Below are 20,294 nucleotides of genomic sequence, written 5' to 3' on the forward strand. Positions count from 1 at the left end.
ACACTCCCGACACGTGATGCGAGAAAGGGCGCGCTGGGGCGGGCTCAGGCCGCTTCTCCCCTCCTTCCGGAAGCGTAACACTGAACGCGCCTGCGCAATGGGTACCAGGTCGGCTCTCTTTCTGTTGGGGCGTTATTGTGCTTTTTGTTCGGAACAGGAGGCTCCGGGGCAGAGGCTCTTTAGCCTTTCTTTCCTTCCCATAGCTTCCCCAACTATGAACCCTAAAAGTTACTGCTGCTTCTGCGGACCTACACAGTTACTGCATCAGCTCTAGGATGTGCGCTGCTCCACTAAAAACCCTTCGGACGGACAGAGGTAACCTCACCCATCTGGCAAACAAATGCGCGTGCGTATGAGGGGAGGGCGCTCCGCTCGAGATTCCTACTGCGCATGTGACAAGAAGGATTTTCCCCCCCCCCCCCCCCCGCCCGTTGAGGGAAACCTGCCTTCCTAGCGTAGGGGAGGTACGTCTTTGACCTCTACGCTTGCGCGCAGGTGGGCTGTCCGTGTCGACGTTTCAAGCCCGTCTGTCCCCGATGTTCCAGGCCCTGTGCACCATCCCTGCCGTGGGAGGCTTTGGAGGAGTTACCCTGCCTGGAGGTTTCCTCAACGTATCAAAAAGACGACCTTAGAGGCATTGATTTTTAAGCTCTCTTTGCTTTTACCACTAGTTAAGTATAAATTCACAGCACTGTTTCAAATATTTACATTTGGCTTATTATTGTAACGAAAGCTTTCCCAGCAAGACCTTTTCCCACTTTGAGAGAAGAGCTGCTACTGAGGAGAATAATAGAAATCTGAAATTCTCTTCCTCTAGAGCAAAGTTGCTAATAGGAATGGAAGTTAAAATTGCTTTCTGCAGAATTCCGCAGCCCCAGAGTGTCAGTTGCTCACTTGCTACTTTGGGCAACACTTACAATCAGGCACTGCCTTTTCTGTCTCTCGAGTTTCCCCTCCTATCAAATTCTGACTTTCATTTTTTTCCCTGTTTCCTCTTGTTCTCAATTTTCTTGGTTTTGATATAACCATAGCCAGACATCTACATCATTTCTTTTCTGTTCTTCACTAATCAGTGGTCTTTGTGCTATGCTTTATCTGCCTGCAGCGTTGCTCACGAATATGTTCTTTTCTTTAAGGCAATTAAAAAACAGTGGAATGGAAAGCAAGTGGTATGGTCATCCCATGTTCTGCTCCTTGTCGACAATGTATACATTCCTGTTAGGCACCATATTCGTTGCTTTAAGCTCAAGTCGAATCCTACTGGTAAAATATTCAGCCAATGAAGGTAAGTTAAGACTTGGAATATATGGAGCACTTCTATCTAATCACACATTATGTCTCCTGTGTTTGGTCTCCTTATGTGTAAAGTAGAGATAATACCCTTTCAGGTACTCTGGTTCATGTAAACGATAAAGTCTGTTTAAATTTGATTTTGTAACTTTTCATTCCTGAGCAAGAAAAATGTTTGATGTTGAGTGAAATTTGGATTAGTCAAGTGCAGTGCTGAGCCCTTTAGAGAACAGATAATAACATCTGACTGTTGCTTTAATCAACAGATATCTCTGGGTCTGTAGCAGTACGTGTAATTATAACTTACTTTGAAATAGGATATATATGGTCACTTGGCATTTGTGAGGTACTGTCTTAATTACTATACCAGTGTTTCAGTAGAGATTATTAGCTTTGAAATTATTAGCTCAAGAAGTCTTCTGGTTGGGTTTTTTTTTTGTTTTTTTGAGAGAGAGCTTGTGTGTGCATGGTGTCGGGGAGGGGGCAAAGGAAGGGGGTAAGAGAGACTGTTAAGTAGGCTCCATGTGTGGTGCAGAGCCCAGTGCAAGGCTTGATCTCAAGAACCTGAGATCATGACCTGAGCCGAAATCAAGAATCAGACACTTAACCAACTGAGCCACCCAGGTGCCCCTTCTGTTTTTTTTTTTTTTAATGTAGGAATTTGTGTTTAGATAAACAGTTTAATTCTACAGAGCTGTATTGAGAACCTTTCACTAGTTATTGAAGACACACAAAGTCATGACATCACGACCCTTAATGGTTTGCTTGTGGAGTCCGATGTGTATATAAGTCTCTACTTTGGTTAACATTTATCTCTTGGGCACTAGGCCAAGTATTAAGTAGCAGTGTTCAAAGTGTGCAAGACATAGACATTGTTCTCAAGAACTCGGTTTATTAGGAGAGCTGTACGTGTGAAACATCATGAAAATATGGTAGAATAAATGCAGTTCTATATCAAAGATGCAGAGATAGTTTAGATTAGGAAGTGATATATTCTATCTGGGAGAGGATGGTATGGAGTGCAAAGGGATCAGGGAACACTCCCTGATAAGGTGAAGTTGATCCACAAGAAGACCAGTGGGCAGGGGTATTCAGAACAGAAGCAACAATCCATAAAAATGAATAGATACGTTAAAAAAAAAAAAAGAATGAATTGTGAGAACATGTACTTCAGAATTACTGAGCAAAATTTTAAAGACTTGGAGGAGAGGGGCAAGGGGTGCTTGACCATAGGGGAAAGTTATGATCAGATACTTAAGGACTTCATATGCCATGCTAAGGAGCTGGAACTTTGACTTTATTCTCTAGGCCCTAGAGTCTGGGGCGTGGGAATGCTTGAAGATTATAAACAAAGTGAGAGAGACTGTTATGGTAGCAGGATAGAGGATGGACTCGGGAAGAGACTGGAAGCAGAGTAGCCAGTTGAGGTTATTGCAAATTCAAGCCAGAGATGAAGAAGACTAACCAAGGCTTTTGAGGTAAAAATAGAGAAGAGAGGATAGATTAAAAAAAAATACTCTAAACATAGAAAAGCCAGGACTCAGAGAATGTATTGAATATGGAGACTAAAGAACATGAAATACTATATAGCTCAAAGGTTTCTGGTTTGGGGTGCTAAGTAGATTGATGGTGTTCTCAGCTCAGATGGAAGCTATTAGTAGGAAGAAGCAGGTTGGCCAGAATTCAGAAAGATTACAGAGTTTTAGTTAGGTACCTTCCCTCCTGGCCAGGAGCTATGTCCTTGTTCATTGTGACATTCTGCACTATCTAGCACATCACATATGTGAAGGAAATACCAATTAAATTCATGCATAGGAGGTAGTTATTCATGTGGATATGTTTAGTGAGCATTAAATGTTGCAGAATACAGATTTGGAGACATTAATATTAAATTGACATTTACAGCCATAGGAGCAGAGAGCTCATTCAGGGTAAGCATGCAGAAGGAGAAAATAAGAGCCAAGGATAGAATTACTAGGAATGCCAACATTTAAGAGCCATGCCGACACTCAGATGTTAAGAAAGAATCCTTAGAGAAATAAGAGAACTAAATGCACATGACTTATAGAAGGGAAGGAAATGAGTTTGGAGACAAAGGAAATAGTATCATAATAAGATAGGGATTAAAGCGTGCCCTTTGGAATTAGTAATTAGAAGATGTTTGGTAATCTCAGAGACTAGGTAGTTTGAATAAAGTGATGGGATCAGAAACCAGATTGCTTGGGAATAAGACCTGAATGGAAAGTGGGTAAAAGGGACATAATGAATGTTGGTGCTATTTTAGGGAAAGAAGGAGAAAGTATGGTAGCTGGGGCAGGGGTAGGAGCTTATATTTTGTGTTTTTTTTTTTTGGATAGGACAGTTTGAGCATACTTACAGGCCAAGGGGGGACGCCAGTTAATAGAAGACAGAGAAAGTACTTATTGGAGCAAAGTTCCTGAAGAGAAAGGAAATTTTTAAAGGGGAGAATGGGTCATAAGGGATCATGGCCCCTTTCTTTGGACTAAAGGGAGCCCAGTAAGGATGGATGCAGTGTAAATAAGGTGTATGAGCGAGGGCAGAAGGTAAGCATAAGGAGGCCCAATGTGATGCTGAGTCACAGTTTGGGATCTACTATGACAGAAATATAATTTAAAAATAAATAAAAGCCAAAGTGAGTTCTAGAGCAGTGGCAAGAATTTGAGAGCTGTAATCTGAAGGCCTTTCCCCCGTTCTTGTTGTGTGCATGTTCGCTTGTGTGTATCATAGAAATCAGTGCAAAGTAATTATTAGCAGATAGTAGAGTGTGATCTCAGCCTAGCTTTAAGCTCAGAGAAGGGAGGAGAAGTTTTAATGAGGCTTCGAATGATGGAGAAAGTTTAACAGGCAAGTATTAAATTCAGGTGAACATTTATTACATGCAGAATACTGTTACCTGCCAGTTATATGAAGATGACTAACGTGGGCCCTTTCTCATAAGAAGCTTACATTCTAAGGTAAGACATACACAGAAGTAACTATAATACAGTGGGACAAGTACTGCTATAAAGGTTTACAGGTAGTGCAGCAGGATCTAGATAAACAAAGAATTGACTATGCTTATGTTGAGAAGGTCAAGGGAAACCGCAGAAAAAAGAAAAAAGGTGTTCTGGATAGAAAGAATGCTGAGTTGGCATTTTCCCTCTGTACTTGGCCAGTTTTGGTTTTTCATATCATGACCAAGGGAAACAGGCAAATGTTTCGAAAGGGGGGAAATGCATTCCTTAAAATAGGACCTAACAAAGTTTGTTTGTTCATGGCAAAATTGTACAGCAAGTTGTTTGTCAGCATTTGGAATAGATAGAGGTAACAGCTAAGACCAAGGCAAACTGACCTAACCTCATTTCCTAATTAAATTGACTTGTAAGTTAAGAACTATCTTCCCAACTCGTCAGTGGGTTTGGATTATGTCAGATATTTCCTCCGAGCCCTAGAGGTAGCCAGAGCCCTGGGCACTTGCCTCTTGGCTCTAATAGCTTCCTTCTTTTACCCCAGTGTACTGTTTATCCCAGAGTGCCAAACAAATACTGTTTCCTATGCATGCCACGATGCGAAACAGATGGGACTACTCTAAGGGAATATCACAGACTGTGTACCTTGATTCTAGCAAGGCAGGCAAGTCACACAAGAGGAACCATGAGCCGGGTCCTAATTCAGCCAGATAAAGTCATAGCTTTTGAGGAGTCAGGCCCTGAATGCTAATTAGTGGTCATTTTAGAAGCCCATCTCTAATGCCATACCCCAAAGTCTTCTTTGCCCATAGCCTTAACCTCCTCCACATATTTATCAGTAACTTGGATGAAAACATCAGAAGGCTGTTTATCAAACTCAATAATAATAAAACACTGAATGTCATAAGGATGGCTAATACATTAGGTGAACGGATTAAAAAATCCAAGAGAGAACAAAGCCAACTGGATGAAGTTTAATATAACCAGTATTAAAATCCAGCTTTTAGAAACAGCTATAAATTATTAACTGTATATAAGCATTATGTAGAACAAAATTTATAGTTAAAAAAATTTGTTACATTTCAGAAAACAAGTATGATTATCTTCCAACTACTGTGAATGTGTGCTCAGAATTGGTGAAGCTAGTTTTCTGCATGCTTGTGTCATTCTGGGTTGTAAAGAAAGGTAAGTCTTGAAGTGGTACTCTATACTTGTTAAAAATCACAGAATCAAAACATTTTAAAACTGAAAGGAACATTCAATGTCATTTAGTCTAGCCCACTAATTTTATATATGTGAGGACACTAACATACAAACTTAGGTATGATCACCACTGTTTTGCAAGTGGAGAAACAGGCCCAAAGAGAAAATGCTATGCAGTGGTGGGTAGGAAGGGGCAGGGGCCAGGACTCCAGCCCACGTTTTCCTCATGTCTTGGCCATTGCTCTACCTTGTTACTTGTTCCTTTGTTGGGTCACACAGCGAGTTAGTTTTTATTCAAGTTCAGGATTTTCTGAATCACTGCTGTCTGATTTGATATGTAGCATATTGCCAAACAGCCCCCATTTCCTACAGGGGTGGTAGTATAGTGGATTGGAGTCAGAGAGACTATATTCTGGGGCAGATTATTTTAACTTCCCTGACTTCCAATTTCATCAATTATCGAGCAGAGATACTCATTCCTTCCTCACATCTAAAACATCTGGCCTTTTGTGGCTCTTCATATGTATTATGTATTAATTCTCCACCTTAGTTGCCCAATTCTTGAGCCTTAGCACATTCTATGCTTTGCCCTCACATGTGAGGTAAACATAGAATTTAAAGTATTAACTGTCTTTTTCAGGAAGATTTCTTTTTATTCTTAAAAGTTTCAATTTGTGCAAAGTTTCTAGTTGGAATACATTTCTTAATCTCATGAAATTTATGTGTTATTTGCAGGGCTTATATTTAAATTGTTTTCTATTTTTGCAGGTTATTTTACATTCTCTTGTTATGGTACCTTCCTAAGTTTCTGGAAATCTAGAGATGGGATCATAACTCATATGAAGATTAGTAAAATTTAATTTTCTCTACTCCCATATTATAAATTTTTGCCTGGTATCATCTTTTCCTGATTTGCCCCTCCCCCCCCGAGGGGGAAGAAAATCCCAGCATAAATGCTTGATTTTTTTTTTCCTCTATGTTCTAACATCTAGCTCTCTCTCTTGGCTTTAGGCTCTCATAGTAGTAAGAGAAACCTTAAGTATCCTGAGATGTTCCAAGTGATGTTTCAAGTTAACAGGAATTAGGTTTTCCTAAGGGTGTTGCTGATTGTCAGTGATGAGGCATGGTAGTTGGTGGGCTGAAGAAAGAGAGATAATATGAAATCCTACATTGCCTTTAATTTCTTAAGGCTAATAGTCACTGATGAAAGCAAGTTCATAAAGCCTCAAAGAATTGTATCAGTAATCAAATACAACTCTAAAAATATGGGCATTCATCAGGATCCTTTGTTTATTGCTGTCTTTCTTTCTTTAGAAGATCATCAAAGTAGAAACTTGAGATGTGCTTCCTGGAAGGAATTCTCTAATTTCATGAAGTGGTCCATCCCTGCCTTTCTTTATTTCCTGGATAATTTGATCGTCTTCTATGTCATTTCCTACCTTCAGCCTGTAAGTAAATATGATAGAAAATAGCACTGGAAAAATACAGAGAAATGAATCCCAGAACTAATCTTTTTTATCATTTTCATTGTCAGTGTTAGTTTTTCTTTGCCCCCAGTGGTCTTCCTGAGGTTTGACCAGAATCGTCTGAATACGGAATTACCAATCTGCTTGCCACATTCTCTCTCTGTTAAAGATTGCTGTAGAAAGCTGTGCTGACTGTTTGGCAGGAGCTGGTCCCTGGCCAGTGAATGTGGAGCCATCTCTGTGTGTAACCTTAGTCAGTCTGCCTGTTTGCTGAGCCATCCTATGGTCACCAGCCTCCATTAACTTTAGCATTTAGTACCTCCAAACAGATTTCCATGATTAACTCAGAAAATCATGTACTCAGTGCACTACTTTGTCCTATACCTGCTTTAATGTAATACCTGCATTCTGTTTGTATGATCTTTTTTTCTTTTTCTGTTAGTCCTATCATTTAACCAACAAGTTCCTTAAAGGTAGAAAATACTTTTTCCCAGCTATAAATGCTATCTATACCTGATAATACTAGGGATGTTTCTCATCTCTCTTGGCATCCTCCATGCCAACTGAGAAATCCATTCGTAATCGGAATTAAAATTTGGTCTTCTGCTTTTACATATTACTCACTTTGGGGCATGTGTATATTTTCCCCTAATATTTTATAAAATGAAGATTTCTATTGCCATTGTTGCCAAAATGTGTTTTAAGTTTCTTTAAAGAATATATGCAGGCATTTTGATGATAAATAGGATTTTTATTGGCACTAGGTCTCTATCTGAAGCTTCTTAAATATAGCCAAATCAGTTTGAGAGTGGGACAAGAAGGAGAGATCAGTGGAGCACTAAGTAGAAAACAGGAATTTGATTCTTTTGCACAATTTAGAAGCTGTGTATTAGGCAACCCCCAAGTACTGTGTCAGTTGCCCGTCTGTAAAATAGAATAACATTAGAATACCATACCAACCCAAAGGCAGGAACCTGGGCCAGGTGATCACCTGAAGTTCCTTTCAGCTGTGTGATCCATGTTATTAGTAAGTGTTTTGAATATTAGAATGTGTTCTCTTACATTCTTCCACTTTGTTTTTCAGATCTGAGAATTCCTTTACCCAACAACATAATTTTTCGCATCAATGAGTACATAGTTGTTGTATTTTATTTAGGTCAGCTCTAAATTTATATCCCTTTCCTCTCTCCTCAGTATGAAAGCAAGATTGCAGCTTCCTTGTTCTTCCAGCTTATTGCTTTGCTCTTCCTTCCTGATGGTGCACAACCACAGATCTTACAAAATCAGTCACATGGCATATTCTGTATATTGCTGTGCCCAAGTCTAGTTGGAAAGAATTAGGGATGCATGGAAGTTTTGGGGCAGAGAGCTCTGGTGTTTCGTTTATTTCTGCTCTTGCATGGGAAGCAGTTTCAGAATTCACCAGGGCAGCCAGGCTGCTTGGTTAGGTGATGTGCACTGTTACTGTGATTGATCAGAGCCACTGCCTCCTCCCTCTTACCAGCCACTTACTTTCCTCCTCAGCTCTTACTCTTCTCCTACGCAGGGGTTCATAAACATTTGTCTCCAGAGGACACTGAGAAATCTTAAAACAGTGCTTCCCATAAGAAATTCAATAGAAAAACAACAATGTTATATTCTTGGAATTTTTGCTGGTTTTTATTGGATTTATTCTTATTTCTTTAATTCACCTACATGGTAGCCATGTTTGCTGGTTATATAAGACTATTGAAAAATACTCTTTGGAGTTCAGTCACCTTAAACTGACAGCAAGGAAAAAGGCAAAGTGAAGTAAACAAGTAGGATTTGTTTTTAAAAATTGTTAATATTGTCAGATCCAATCACGGGGAGCAATGATGAAATTTCATACTTTCCGAGCCAAAGTATATACATGTTCAGATTAATATCTCATATGTGAAATATGACTGAATTCATGAAAAGAGACCTTTATGAAATCTGGCTAACACATTTCTAAGTGTTGAGAACAATATGAATAAATCAAAGGACTGTCAAATAGGAATTTGGTATTGAATCACTGGTACTGAGTCACTGCAGTTCAACCAGGAGAACTGATTGAATTCCTACAATAGTAAAGATGCTTAAAAACCTGTACCTCAATTTTCTTACTGTATAAATGGGCCTAACACTACTTGCCTTCCCTCCACCACTGGAAATAGTGTGAAAAATCTATAAAGCACTTGAAGAGCTTGAAAAAGTATGCTTCATAAGCAAGGTAGCTGTTATTTCTAGACCTGAACATTTAGAGTTCTAAGCATTTCCAGATCTGCATATACAGATTATTTACACAGGCATTTGCTGAATTTAAGCATGTTTTCAAAGCCTATACAATAATTTGGTCATATCTGCATACATTTAACAACCAATAAAAATGGAATTTAATCCTCTAGTGAAATAGCTGCCCTAATAACCCCTCAGGTTTTTGATCAAAAAGCTCTTTTTATCAGGTGAACCAGAGAGCTGGGAGATTTCTGAAGTCACTACTTTGTTTGGATTGTAACTCTATCTTCTCCTTCTTTCTAGGCCATGGCTGTTATCTTCTCAAATTTTAGCATTATAACAACAGCTCTTCTATTCAGGATAGTGCTGAAGTAAGTAACTAGCTCTGATATCATATATCATACTTTAAAACAGCACAGCCTTATTTCAGATGATATACCCAGAGCACTGAACCCTCCGAATCCCAGGGCCGAGATTTTATTCCTAACTGGCTTTGTGTTTTGGACAAATTGGTTAACCCATCTAGAAACCAGCTCTAGTGCTGGCACATCTAAATCTTTGCAACTAGATGTATGAAAAGTTTTTTCTTAGCATCTCAAAAAAATAAATAAATAATTGACCAGCTTATTTTAGTTTTTAGTGCCAGATTTTCAACAAAGAATTGATGGGCTCTTCCCGCCCCAAGATCTCTATACTTTAGTAGGGAACCAAGAAGTTCCTAAATATTGTTAATGCATTTGTTATTTGTAGTTTGGAGATGATAAAGAGTGGCAAATTCCTTATTAAACTACTTGAGATGAGTACATGATTTAAGCTCTGATTGGCAGAGGATTTGCATGAGGAATCTAGTCAAAAGTACGATTAATAGGAATGATAGATTTTTAAACTTTTAAAAAATGCTATCACCAGTGTTTCCTTTCTCCAGGAAGACCTTTGAATAAAATAAACATTTTTAAGTAAACAGGCTCTGCTACCAAGCGAAGGCCAGAATATTCTAAGGTATAATGGGATCTGGGTATTTAACTCCAGTTTAATTTGTTACGTGATGATGATAAAAATAAAATTAACTTCTTGTTATATTTGTTGTGATTGTTTTTTTTTTTAATTTTGCGTTCACTTCCCCTTTTAATTTCTTATTTCTCGTGCCATGTCATAGTATGTGCTTTCATAATTTGTGTGTACAGAAGGGTGAATGGCTTAGTATGTAGGCACTCAGTTAATATTTGTTGAATCCATGATGGATTCAGTACATTGATTATATGGAGTCTTGAAAGACTTTCTTTTATCCTGAGGAAGCATTCAATTTAACAGTTGATGTGAGAGATGAGGAAAAAAAAAAACAAACATTATATTTCATCCAGGTTAAAAGTTAGAGTGCACTGAAATTTGCAGGTTTTTCATTTATGAATTGTGACAATAATTCAACTAGCAAATTAAAGAATGCTAATTCCAAAATGTTTTGAAGTCTTTAAAATCAACAAAAGTCACTTTATAGGATAAAAAGTTGGCTTCTGAGATATATATATATGTTATATATAAGCAGTAATATCTTTATATTGATTCCTGTGATAAAATTGGAGGTGCATGTTCGTGGAGGAATAAAATTGGCCCTGCCATATAATAGAAGGTTCATTATTTGATAAGGGAGTCTCATAAAGGGGTCTCAAAAACATGTTGGCTTTTTTTTAAGTAAAATTTTTTTTTCTGTGAAATGACAGTTTATGTGGGTACACATGGTATTATACCTACATTATACAATACATAAGTATTGTGTCAAGATTATATCAATTTTTTTTAAAGATTTATTTATTTATTTTGAGAGAGTGAGAATGAGAGAGAGAGTACATGAGAGCGGGGAGGGTTAGAGGGAGAAGCAGGCCCCTCGCCGAGCAGGGAGCCCGATGCGGGACTCGATCCCGGGACTCCAGGATCATGACCTGAGCCGAAGGCAGTTGCTTAACCAACTGAGCCACCCAGGCGCCCAAGATTATATCAATTTAAAATTGAATTTGCCAAAGCAAAAATGTATTGCCAGATTTGGAATTGGCCCATAGCTCTAGCTGTGCCCTTTATTGTATATAATATTTTTTTTGTTTTTGTTTGTTTTAATTTACTCCAAAGCATGAGCTGTGGCTCAGAGGTCAGGGCCTCTCAGAAAGGCCTTATCCAGGGCTGGCCGACTGGTTTGTAGGCAACAGGGCAGGCAGGCTTTCAGTTGGACAGTGAGAAGATAACACAATAAAGACTCCTCAGGGCCAAGGGCTGGGCCAAGGGCTGAGCCGAGGGCCTTTCCCCAGCTAGGCTTAACTCCACAGCAACCCCAGGAGGCAGGAGTTATTGTCCCAGTTCATCAGGAGATTCATCTCAAGCTGAGTCTGTGCCTAGGGCCCAGAGCCACCAGGCATTTTGCAGCATTTAGGTGGCTTTGACCACAGGGGAGGGAGCATGTGGGGTAGCAAGGTTAGAGGCAGAGGGACCAACTCAAAGTGAACTGCCCCTGTCAGGCTAAGACAGCTAGCACATGGGCAGAGATGGCCCTCTTAAATTTTTAAGCATTAAACTATATTAAGAAAGTTCTTAGTGTAACCAAATCTGAATCTGATTATACTGAAAACTTAATTATAATAACATTGTTATATTGTTGCTAGTTTTAATAATAATTAATGTTATGAACTAAAGTTCCAAGAAGCTTTTGCCCATATTTTATCTCTTAATATTCAGAGCAGTAATATTCTTACGCATGTATTTGCTTTGTTGTTAATCTCTTTGTTTTGAATCCTTCCAAGTTAATTAAATAGACAATAAAATCACTCCATTTTTATTATTTTTGCAGGCAGTAACTTGGCTCCTAGAGGGGGTCTTAATTTGACTGATTCACAAATCAGCACTGAAGCTAGTTTTAATATTGCTAAAAGAATATAATAAATCTAATACTGTCTTTTATGAGAATGTCTTCCAAGTACTGTATTATCTATTATTACATTTTAAATCAACTTTGTTCTATTTTGATCATTTTGTCATTGGTGGCATATGTTGTTTGTTTGGTTTTCCTTATTCAGTCTACTCTTTGTGAGCCATTTAATGTTCTTTTGCCCTTAACAATAAAATTTTGACCCAGGAGTAGCAGCTTGAGTCTTATTACATATTCTTAATGTGTTTGCCATAAATAACTCATTTTACATTTAGAATATTTTTTAATTTAAATTCAATTAGTTAACATATAGTATATTAGTTTCAGAGGTAGAGTTCAAGTTGTATGTAATACCCAGTGCTCATTATATCATGTGTTCTCCTTAATGCCCATCCCCCTGTTACCCTATCCTCCCAGCCCCCTACGTTTAGAATATTAAAGCTCTTGTTTTATACTTGACTCTAGCAGAGCCATCAAATACCTTTCTCATACAAAGAGTATAAGGCTACACAGGTAGGAAAAAGGAAGACCAGTGACTAATGCAAAAATTAGTTGGAAGAATTTGAAAGTGGTAGAAAGAAAAATAGCACCAATCAAGTATCTTACCGGATGTTCAGGAGAAACCCCATGTGAATGTGTAGATTTGTTCTTTGAAGTATAGCCACTGGTCCACAGTGGAAACTGGTGGCAGGCATTATGCCTTGGAGCCTTATTAAGGCTTGGCAAAGTTGTACTATCTTGTTTAATTAGACTTTAGGAAATAGTGTCAACCTGAACATTGAGATCTGGGGGCAGAAGATAACCAAACAAGCACTTTTATCTAGAAAAATGTATATAAATTTCTCTGATATCTTCAAAAGGAAGCTGTTGGGAAAAAAAAAATCAATGAAAAACATTTTGACACATGATGGGTGTCTTAGAAGTTATGGTAACGTTTAGTTACTCTCCAAATAAGCAAAAGAAAAAAAAGTGCCACTCACTGGTACAAGCATTTCTTCAAAATCATTCACTTGATAACTCTCTTTTGTAAGTTCCTGTTATAAATATGCCACTGGTCACTGTCTGTGCTAAGAAATGTTTTATGTACAATTTTTTTTTAAAGTCCTGTGAGTCTTTCCACTTTATTTTCATGTTCTGTCCTGTTTTACTGTCACCAGTATGGTAGAGATGCTCTTATCTAACACAATTTGGACTTAATTTTTGAGTTATTAGGAAAACTCAAAGTGGTGAATCATTAAAAAAAAAATACCTTGAACAGCTTAAGATGTGTAAATGTCCATTCATCAATGTTTTGAAGAGCTCAGGCCTTGCCTTTGAAATGTGTGGGATTTGCTGATTGTAGTTTTTTTTGGCTTCTTTCTTGAAGCTACATTCATTATACATCATCCATGCTTTCTGGTTTCAGTTTCTTTAAAGTAGAACAAATTCTTAAAAATACTTTTAGGGTAGATTATTGTAGATTTTTATTATTTATTTCCTAATCTTATAATTAGCTCATCTGTACCCAGTTTGAAGACAGGTTAATCTTGCAAGTAATTTGCCTTTAATTAATCTTCCAAAGCATTCAACTTTTCATAAAAACTGTAATCCTTTTGCTCATAATTTATCATTTATGTAATCATTAAATATCTAATTACAATAATGAGGTCACTTGGCAAAAACACAGGAACAGAGACTCTGTGAGCATGGAGTTCATTTGGAAGCAGAAGCCCTCAGGTAGAGTGGCCTTCTAGTTGTAAGCGTTCAGCTCTAATCAGCAATCCGAATGGTTTGTTTACTGGGGTAGTGGAGAGATCGTTTAGGTGAGTTTCTACTGTTGCATTCACTAAACTGTGGGAAGCAAATTCTTTCATGCACAGTCATTTGTAAGAGCACCTATCCTCAGCTGACTTTATGGGATAATTTATTAAGCTTTATTTTCTTTGCTGAAAATCTACCATTTTCAGCCTAACCCTTAATAATTTTTCCCTTCTTCTAGAATGTTACCTTGAATGAGCAATATTTGCAGTGGTACCGATTAACTTGGATAAGGCTTTGTTTAATTAGGTTCTTTTTTTCTCAGTGTCAGTATTAGTAGAAAATCTGTAGCTGTCAGAATTGAAAATTGCTAAAGGAATTATAGATTATATTATATAGAATTATATTTGTCTTGATGTCCAATAATCGGTTATATAATGATTTTTATAAGTTGGGCATATACTTTTCATCTGTCTTTTCTGTTTCCAATCAATTTGCTTTCTGCCACTTACTGCATACCAGCTACACCTTTAGAAATTTATGTGATTAGTACACAGGTTCTGACCTCATGGCTTAGGGCTATGCTAGCCTCATAACTAAATGCTAGATCTGGTTATTTGAAAGTATACATGAGAAGACGTGATAGTGTGCATGTGTGTGCTGCTATCTAGGCTGGTCTGTGCACATAAAATTTTAATTCATGAAGCTCTATGGAAGCATTGATGAAATCAGACACCTCTCCCTATATATGCACCTTGGGAACTCATTATACTTAAACATTGTACTTGAGGGGTACGTTGGTCCAAAAGGAAGACATTCAAACCATGGCTCAGATCCCTTGCTCTTTCATAAATATGTGACCTTAGGGAAGTCCGTTAACCTCTCAGAGCACTCTTTCCTTCCTTAGAACAGAAATTGCCTGACCCATAGTAGGTGTCCAGTAAATGCTCCAAAGTTCTTGTAACTTCCATTTCTTACCTTTTGCTTTACACTTCTTCCTTTGCTTATATTCTCCGTGTGTATGTGTGTGTGTTCCCTCTTCTTCATCTGACTAATTGATGATCTTTAAACTTGAAGATTTTGTTCTCCTTCAGATCTCCGTATCTACCCCAACCTGAATCAGCTGCTCCTCTTTCCTTAGTCAACATTGTACATTCTTGTTGCCTTTGTATACTCTTCCCTCTGCCTGGGTATATCGCCAACTGCCATTTCACATGGCAAATTTCAGTTTATTTTTCATGTTTCACCTCAAGTGTCATTTTTTCTTTGAAACAACATCTGACTCCCATTTACAGACTCAAGGTTCCTTCCCTATTGTGCCCCAATTGTTCTGTGTATCACTTGTCACACATTATGTTTGCATTGTTTAGTTTCAAGGCTCTTCCCCTATTAAAGTGTAAATTCCTTGGGGATGGAGTTCAAGTCTTATCTCCCCAGGCTCATAGTAGCCTGGCACATTGTAGCTGCTTATTTAAATGTCTGTTGAACTGAATGAATCCACAAATAGATTGACAATAAAGCATGTTTTCTGTATCATACAAGTTTGTGGTTAGGCAAAAAAGTAAAGAAATAAAGCATTGTTGAGACTTTGTAAACTGAAACACTAAAAATACTTTTTTCCTTACTGTCCCAAACAGTAGTTTACTGTAAAATTCTTTTATGATTAAGCCATGGATCTAGGAGCAGACTCCCTCCTTAAATCTTTTTTGGGTCATGAATACCTTTGAAATTTGACAGCTTTGAAGAGTCTCATGGGATTGGTGGGGGCAGGGCCAAGAATTCACCTGTATAGAAGATTTGGCACCTACTACAAGGATTCGTGGATTTCTAAGGCTCCAAATTCAGGTTCATGGAAATCAGGTTGAGAATCTGCCATACTTACTTCCCAGCAAAGTAAAAAATTGTTACAAAGGTCTACGATCAGCTCTGGAGGTAAAAAGGAGACTTAGTTGAATCTAAAGTTAAAAGGAAACTTAACAATGAGAAGTGACTGAATGGCATTAAGGGACAATTTATTACAAAGGTGAATAAAAATGTGCTTAAGCACCAGAGACACCAACGGGTTTCCTTTGAACTTGAACTGGGAATGCTAGCAAAAACTGGGTACAGTTTATTCAACCAAGTACTTAAGTGTCTTGAGTTTTCAGTCGGAACAGTTGATATGGGAAAGGAATGGGGGGGAACAGTAGTAAAATCTTGTTTTTCTTCTTTGAATAGGAGGCATCTAAGCTGGATACAATGGGCTTCCCTCCTGATTCTGTTCTTGTCTATTGTGGCCCTCACTGCTGGGACTGAGACTTCACAGCGTAACCTGGCAGGACATGGATTTCATCATGATGCCTTCTTCAGCCCATCCAATGCCTGCCTCCTTTTCAGAAGCGAGTGCCCCGACAAAGGCCATTGCACAGCAAAGGCATGGACTTTTCCTGAAGCTAAGTGGAACACCACAACCGTGGTTTTTAGTCACATCCATCTCGGCTTGGGCCATGTACTTATTATAGTCCAGTGTTTTATTTCTTCAATGGCCAATATCTATAATGAAAAGATACTGAAGGAAGGGAACCAGCTTGCCGAAAGCATCTTCGTACAGAACAGCAAACTCTATTTCTTTGGCATTCTTTTTAACGGACTGACGCTGGGCCTTCAGAGCAGTAACCGTGATCAGATTAAGAACTGCGGGGTCTTCTATGGCCACAATGTGTTTTCAGTTGCTCTTATTTTTGTGACTGCATTCCAGGGCCTCTCGGTAGCTTTTATTCTCAAGTTCCTGGATAACATGTTCCACGTCTTGATGGCCCAGGTCACCACTGTCACCATCACAACGGTGTCTGTCCTGGTCTTTGACTTCAGGCCCTCCCTGCAGTTTTTCTTAGAAGCACCCTCAGTTCTTCTCTCCATATTTATTTACAAAGCCAGCAAGCCTCCAGGTCTGGAGTTCGCACCTAGGCAAGAAAGAGTCCGAGATCTAAGCGGCAGTCTCTGGGAGCGCTCCAGTGGGGTAAGTTTGTGAGGATGCTGCCTTTTGCCTCTTTCTCCCAAAGTCAGCGCATGGTTATACAAGAAGAGAAACTGGTCAGTGCTTATTTTGCAAAGGATGTATTGGATTTCTGTGACTTTTAACAATTATTCAACAAACGTTCACTGGACTTAGGTGTGCAAGGGCTCGTGATAATGCTGTAAGGGGTCGAGAAAGAGCATAAATCACGGTCTTGAGGACCTTATGTATGTTCTAGAGTCACAGAACGGGGAGATGTCCCACAGGTTATCTTGTCTAGTCTTTCTAGTTTGGTAAGTGAATAAACAGACTCAGAGAGGCTAAGTGGGTTATAGATAGTACGTAAAAAAGAACCATACTAAACCCATGAGGTTTGACTCCTAGTCCATTACTCTTTCCAGCCCACCATAGTCGGGAAATATGCCTCATTCATAATAAAAGTTGGTCTTTGACATGAGTCAGTCTTGTTAAATATAAGTGGAAGTCCTGGCTCCTTGATTTTCCCTGAGTTACTCATGAACCCCAATGTGCCAGAGGGGCAGACCTTATCTCATTAAGAAGGTGGTTTTCAAGAGGATCTTCATAAGTAAGAGAAAAATTTTTTCTAGTAGTATTCTGCCAGTTGCTTATAATTCTTCTAGGAAGGTCTATCAGTCATGGTATTAGCAGATTAATAATGGTCTTTTGGAGATTCAAGTAAGGAGTTAGATATATGTTTAAAAGATGAAATAAACTCCTCTAACTAGCTTTAAACTTAACAGTGTTCATGAACATACAAAATATTAAGTACTTCGGGCGCCTGGGTGTCTCAGTTGTTAAGCGTCTGCCTTCGGCTCAGGTCATGATACCAGGGTCCTGGGATTTTGAGTCCTGCCTCAGGCTCCCTGCTCAGCGGGGAGTCTGCTTCTCCCTCTGCCTCTGCCTGCCGCTCTGCCTATTTGTGCTCTCTCTGTCTCTCTGTCAAATAATTAAAATCTTTAAAAAAATATATTAAGTACTTCACAAAAATTATCTCTTGCCTATTAGTTCATGGTGGAACTTCCATTAGTAATGTCTCTGAAGTAGAGACAGAACAGATTCTTAAGATGAAGAAATTAGAAGGGTGGGTCTCAAATGCCCTGATCTCAGCCAGAGTACAGTTTCAAAAGTCCTGTATTCTTTTCCAGTGGTCTGATAACAGTGCTTGCCCTAATTTTTAGGTAAAAAAAAAAAAATATCGATTTTAGGTAAGGGCCTAGTTCATACTTATTTCTCCAACCACTAGTTACTTCCCTTCAAGACCAGTAGAGGGTGCTCCTTACTGTGTTCCAGTTGTTAGTTTTGAAATTCAAGTACAGAGATACGTGTTGATTTTTTGTGATCTCATTGTGTGTCTAAAATTAGCTTTCCAAGAACATAAGTATTTACCTAATTTCATTTGACTAGATTATGGTTGTAGTTTAATGAAATAAATTTGCCAGTAGTGTTTCTCCTTAGTAATCATTAAATAATGCTACATTTCTAGTGTTGTTTTAAAGTAATTACTGATTTCATATTTCCTTTTAGGATGGAGAAGAACTGGAAAGACTTACCAAACCGAAAAGTGATATTGAGTCAGATGAAGATACTTTCTAATTGGTACCCAAATGATTGGCAGCTCTCAGAAACCTTATTTTCACATTTTCAGCATGTGTAATATTTATCTTTTCACTTTGATAAACAAGAACATTTCTAAAGCATTATACTCTTTGCATATATGTAACCACTCCCTAAACAGTTCCATCCAAGGCTTAGAGTACCCAAAGGCTAAAACATTCTAAGGAACTGACATGGGAGTAATAGTATGGAGACTGAATTAATGGTACTTGGTAAATCGACAAGACACATTCCCAGGTTATCTTCCTTGTCCTCCAGGGTTCCAAAAAACTTGTAATAATCACGTTGGCTGTACCTTATAAATACACAAATAGCGGTCAGTTTGCCAGATACTCATAATTATGTAGTTCCATTCTGCATGCTAAAGTCTTCCCTTATGTATCATTATAAATATCACCTAGGTTGTCCCTTGAATTTTGAAGTTCTGGAGATACTCACTTTGCAGTTAAAAAGCAATGTGACTCTAAGAAGTTTGGTGGCAGGACCTTACCATCTGGACCAACACTGATTTGAGGGCAGTGTAGTTTGTACCAAATGTTTTGCCAAAGAAGCAATTTTTCAGAAAGAAAATGTTAGAATTAATTTTTAGAAATTCATAGGGAATTTGATTTTCAGTGATGATATTTTGATGTCTTTCTACACAAATAAGCTTCAATTTAGGTAAAAGTTGGTTCCCAGTTACTACAATTCTCACTTGGATTTTAAATCATTTAAACAAGCCACAGTGGATTTTTTCCTCCTTGGTTTGACCTCATTACTCTTGGATTATTAGATTTTAGAGAACTAAAGCCATTTTACTGTATTAGTTATTAATTAGAACTTATGATTGTTATGTTCTTACTATCATACCCTATTCCAAAGAATTGAGACACTGGCTTCAGAATCATAACAGACTGTCAGTAAGATTAATGGCTGAGAGTTCCTTTTAAGAGGGTCACTTTGGAAACAAATGACTTTCACTGAAACATTCATAGTATTACTCTAAAACAAGGAAACATCATAATAAATAAAGTACAGTAATAATACTGACACTTCAAATGCATGATATTTTTCAAGGTATTTTTGCATGCAGCCAATTAAGTATGAGGTAGAGAAGTCAGGTGAAGATAATTTAAAAGTGAGAAAACAGAAGTGACTTGCCCAAGGTCATGCAGCTAGATGGTGATAAGACAGATAAGACAGGCCTAGCTCATACGCCTGTATGTTTACAGAGCACTACACTGTAGATGTGAACTTTAAGGTGTCATTTTCATGCAGTCTATACATCTCTTTTTTCCCCTAATTTTCATGCAGATGAACATGTGATAATACTGTAAATAATCCATCTGTGATATCTGGAATAATATGACAGGCAAGAATTGGTGGAAATTTATAAATAAAATAATTATTAAACCTGTACCTTGAGTCATCACTGTCATGTGAAGTGGGACATGGGGTTCTTTTCATTTTCATTTCAAAAAATGGAGGCGGCAAGAAATCCAAAGAACTTTTAAAACTTTCTTTTTCCATAGATCTTGACTTCTGAGAATAGCAAAACTGAGAATCACCTTATCATAGGTGTACCCCTCCATGTTGTGAAAGAGGGAGATTACATCATTATGGCAATTCATTTTAAAGGTAAGGAAATCAGGTATAGAAAGACCTCACTTTTAGGAACTATAATATATAAAAACATCTATCTTATAGAACAGAAAAAATTACAACAATATTATAGGCAAAGGTATTGCCTACTTTAAATACATACATTAAATAGCAGTTTTCACTAGTTCATGGAGCTTGATTTTCTTATTTACAACAACTTTTATTTGTAATTACAGCTTTACTTGTGTTAACTGACCAATTAATAGGAT

At 38.0% G+C, this 20,294-nt stretch overlaps 1 protein-coding gene across 4 annotated transcripts; it reads left to right on the plus strand.

Moving 5' to 3' along the window:
• Window positions 1–86: 86 nt before the first annotated feature.
• Window positions 87–19,842, plus strand: SLC35A5 (solute carrier family 35 member A5). 4 transcript variants are annotated; one of them, XM_028110499.2, is made up of 8 exons: window positions 87–315; window positions 496–670; window positions 1,137–1,285; window positions 5,346–5,444; window positions 6,777–6,910; window positions 9,470–9,537; window positions 16,032–16,812; window positions 18,355–19,842. In XM_028110499.2, the coding sequence occupies exons 3-8, from the start codon at window positions 1,156–1,158 to the stop codon at window positions 18,421–18,423; spliced, it is 1,281 nt and encodes a 426-aa protein (XP_027966300.1). In that variant the 5' UTR covers window positions 87–315; window positions 496–670; window positions 1,137–1,155; the 3' UTR covers window positions 18,424–19,842. The 4 variants fall into 4 exon arrangements, with proteins under 4 accessions (XP_027966300.1, XP_027966303.1, XP_027966298.1 ...); XM_028110502.2 differs by lacking the exon at window positions 496–670 and having other exon boundaries at window positions 6,780–6,910; XM_028110497.1 differs by lacking the exon at window positions 496–670 and having other exon boundaries at window positions 88–315.
• Window positions 19,843–20,294: the final 452 nt, after the last annotated feature.

This window comes from Eumetopias jubatus, unplaced genomic scaffold (assembly GCF_037043125.1).
Source record: "Eumetopias jubatus isolate StellerSeaLion01/CBP00866 unplaced genomic scaffold, mEumJub1_p1.0 scaffold_1, whole genome shotgun sequence".
Classification (NCBI taxonomy): Eukaryota; Metazoa; Chordata; class Mammalia; order Carnivora; family Otariidae; genus Eumetopias; species Eumetopias jubatus.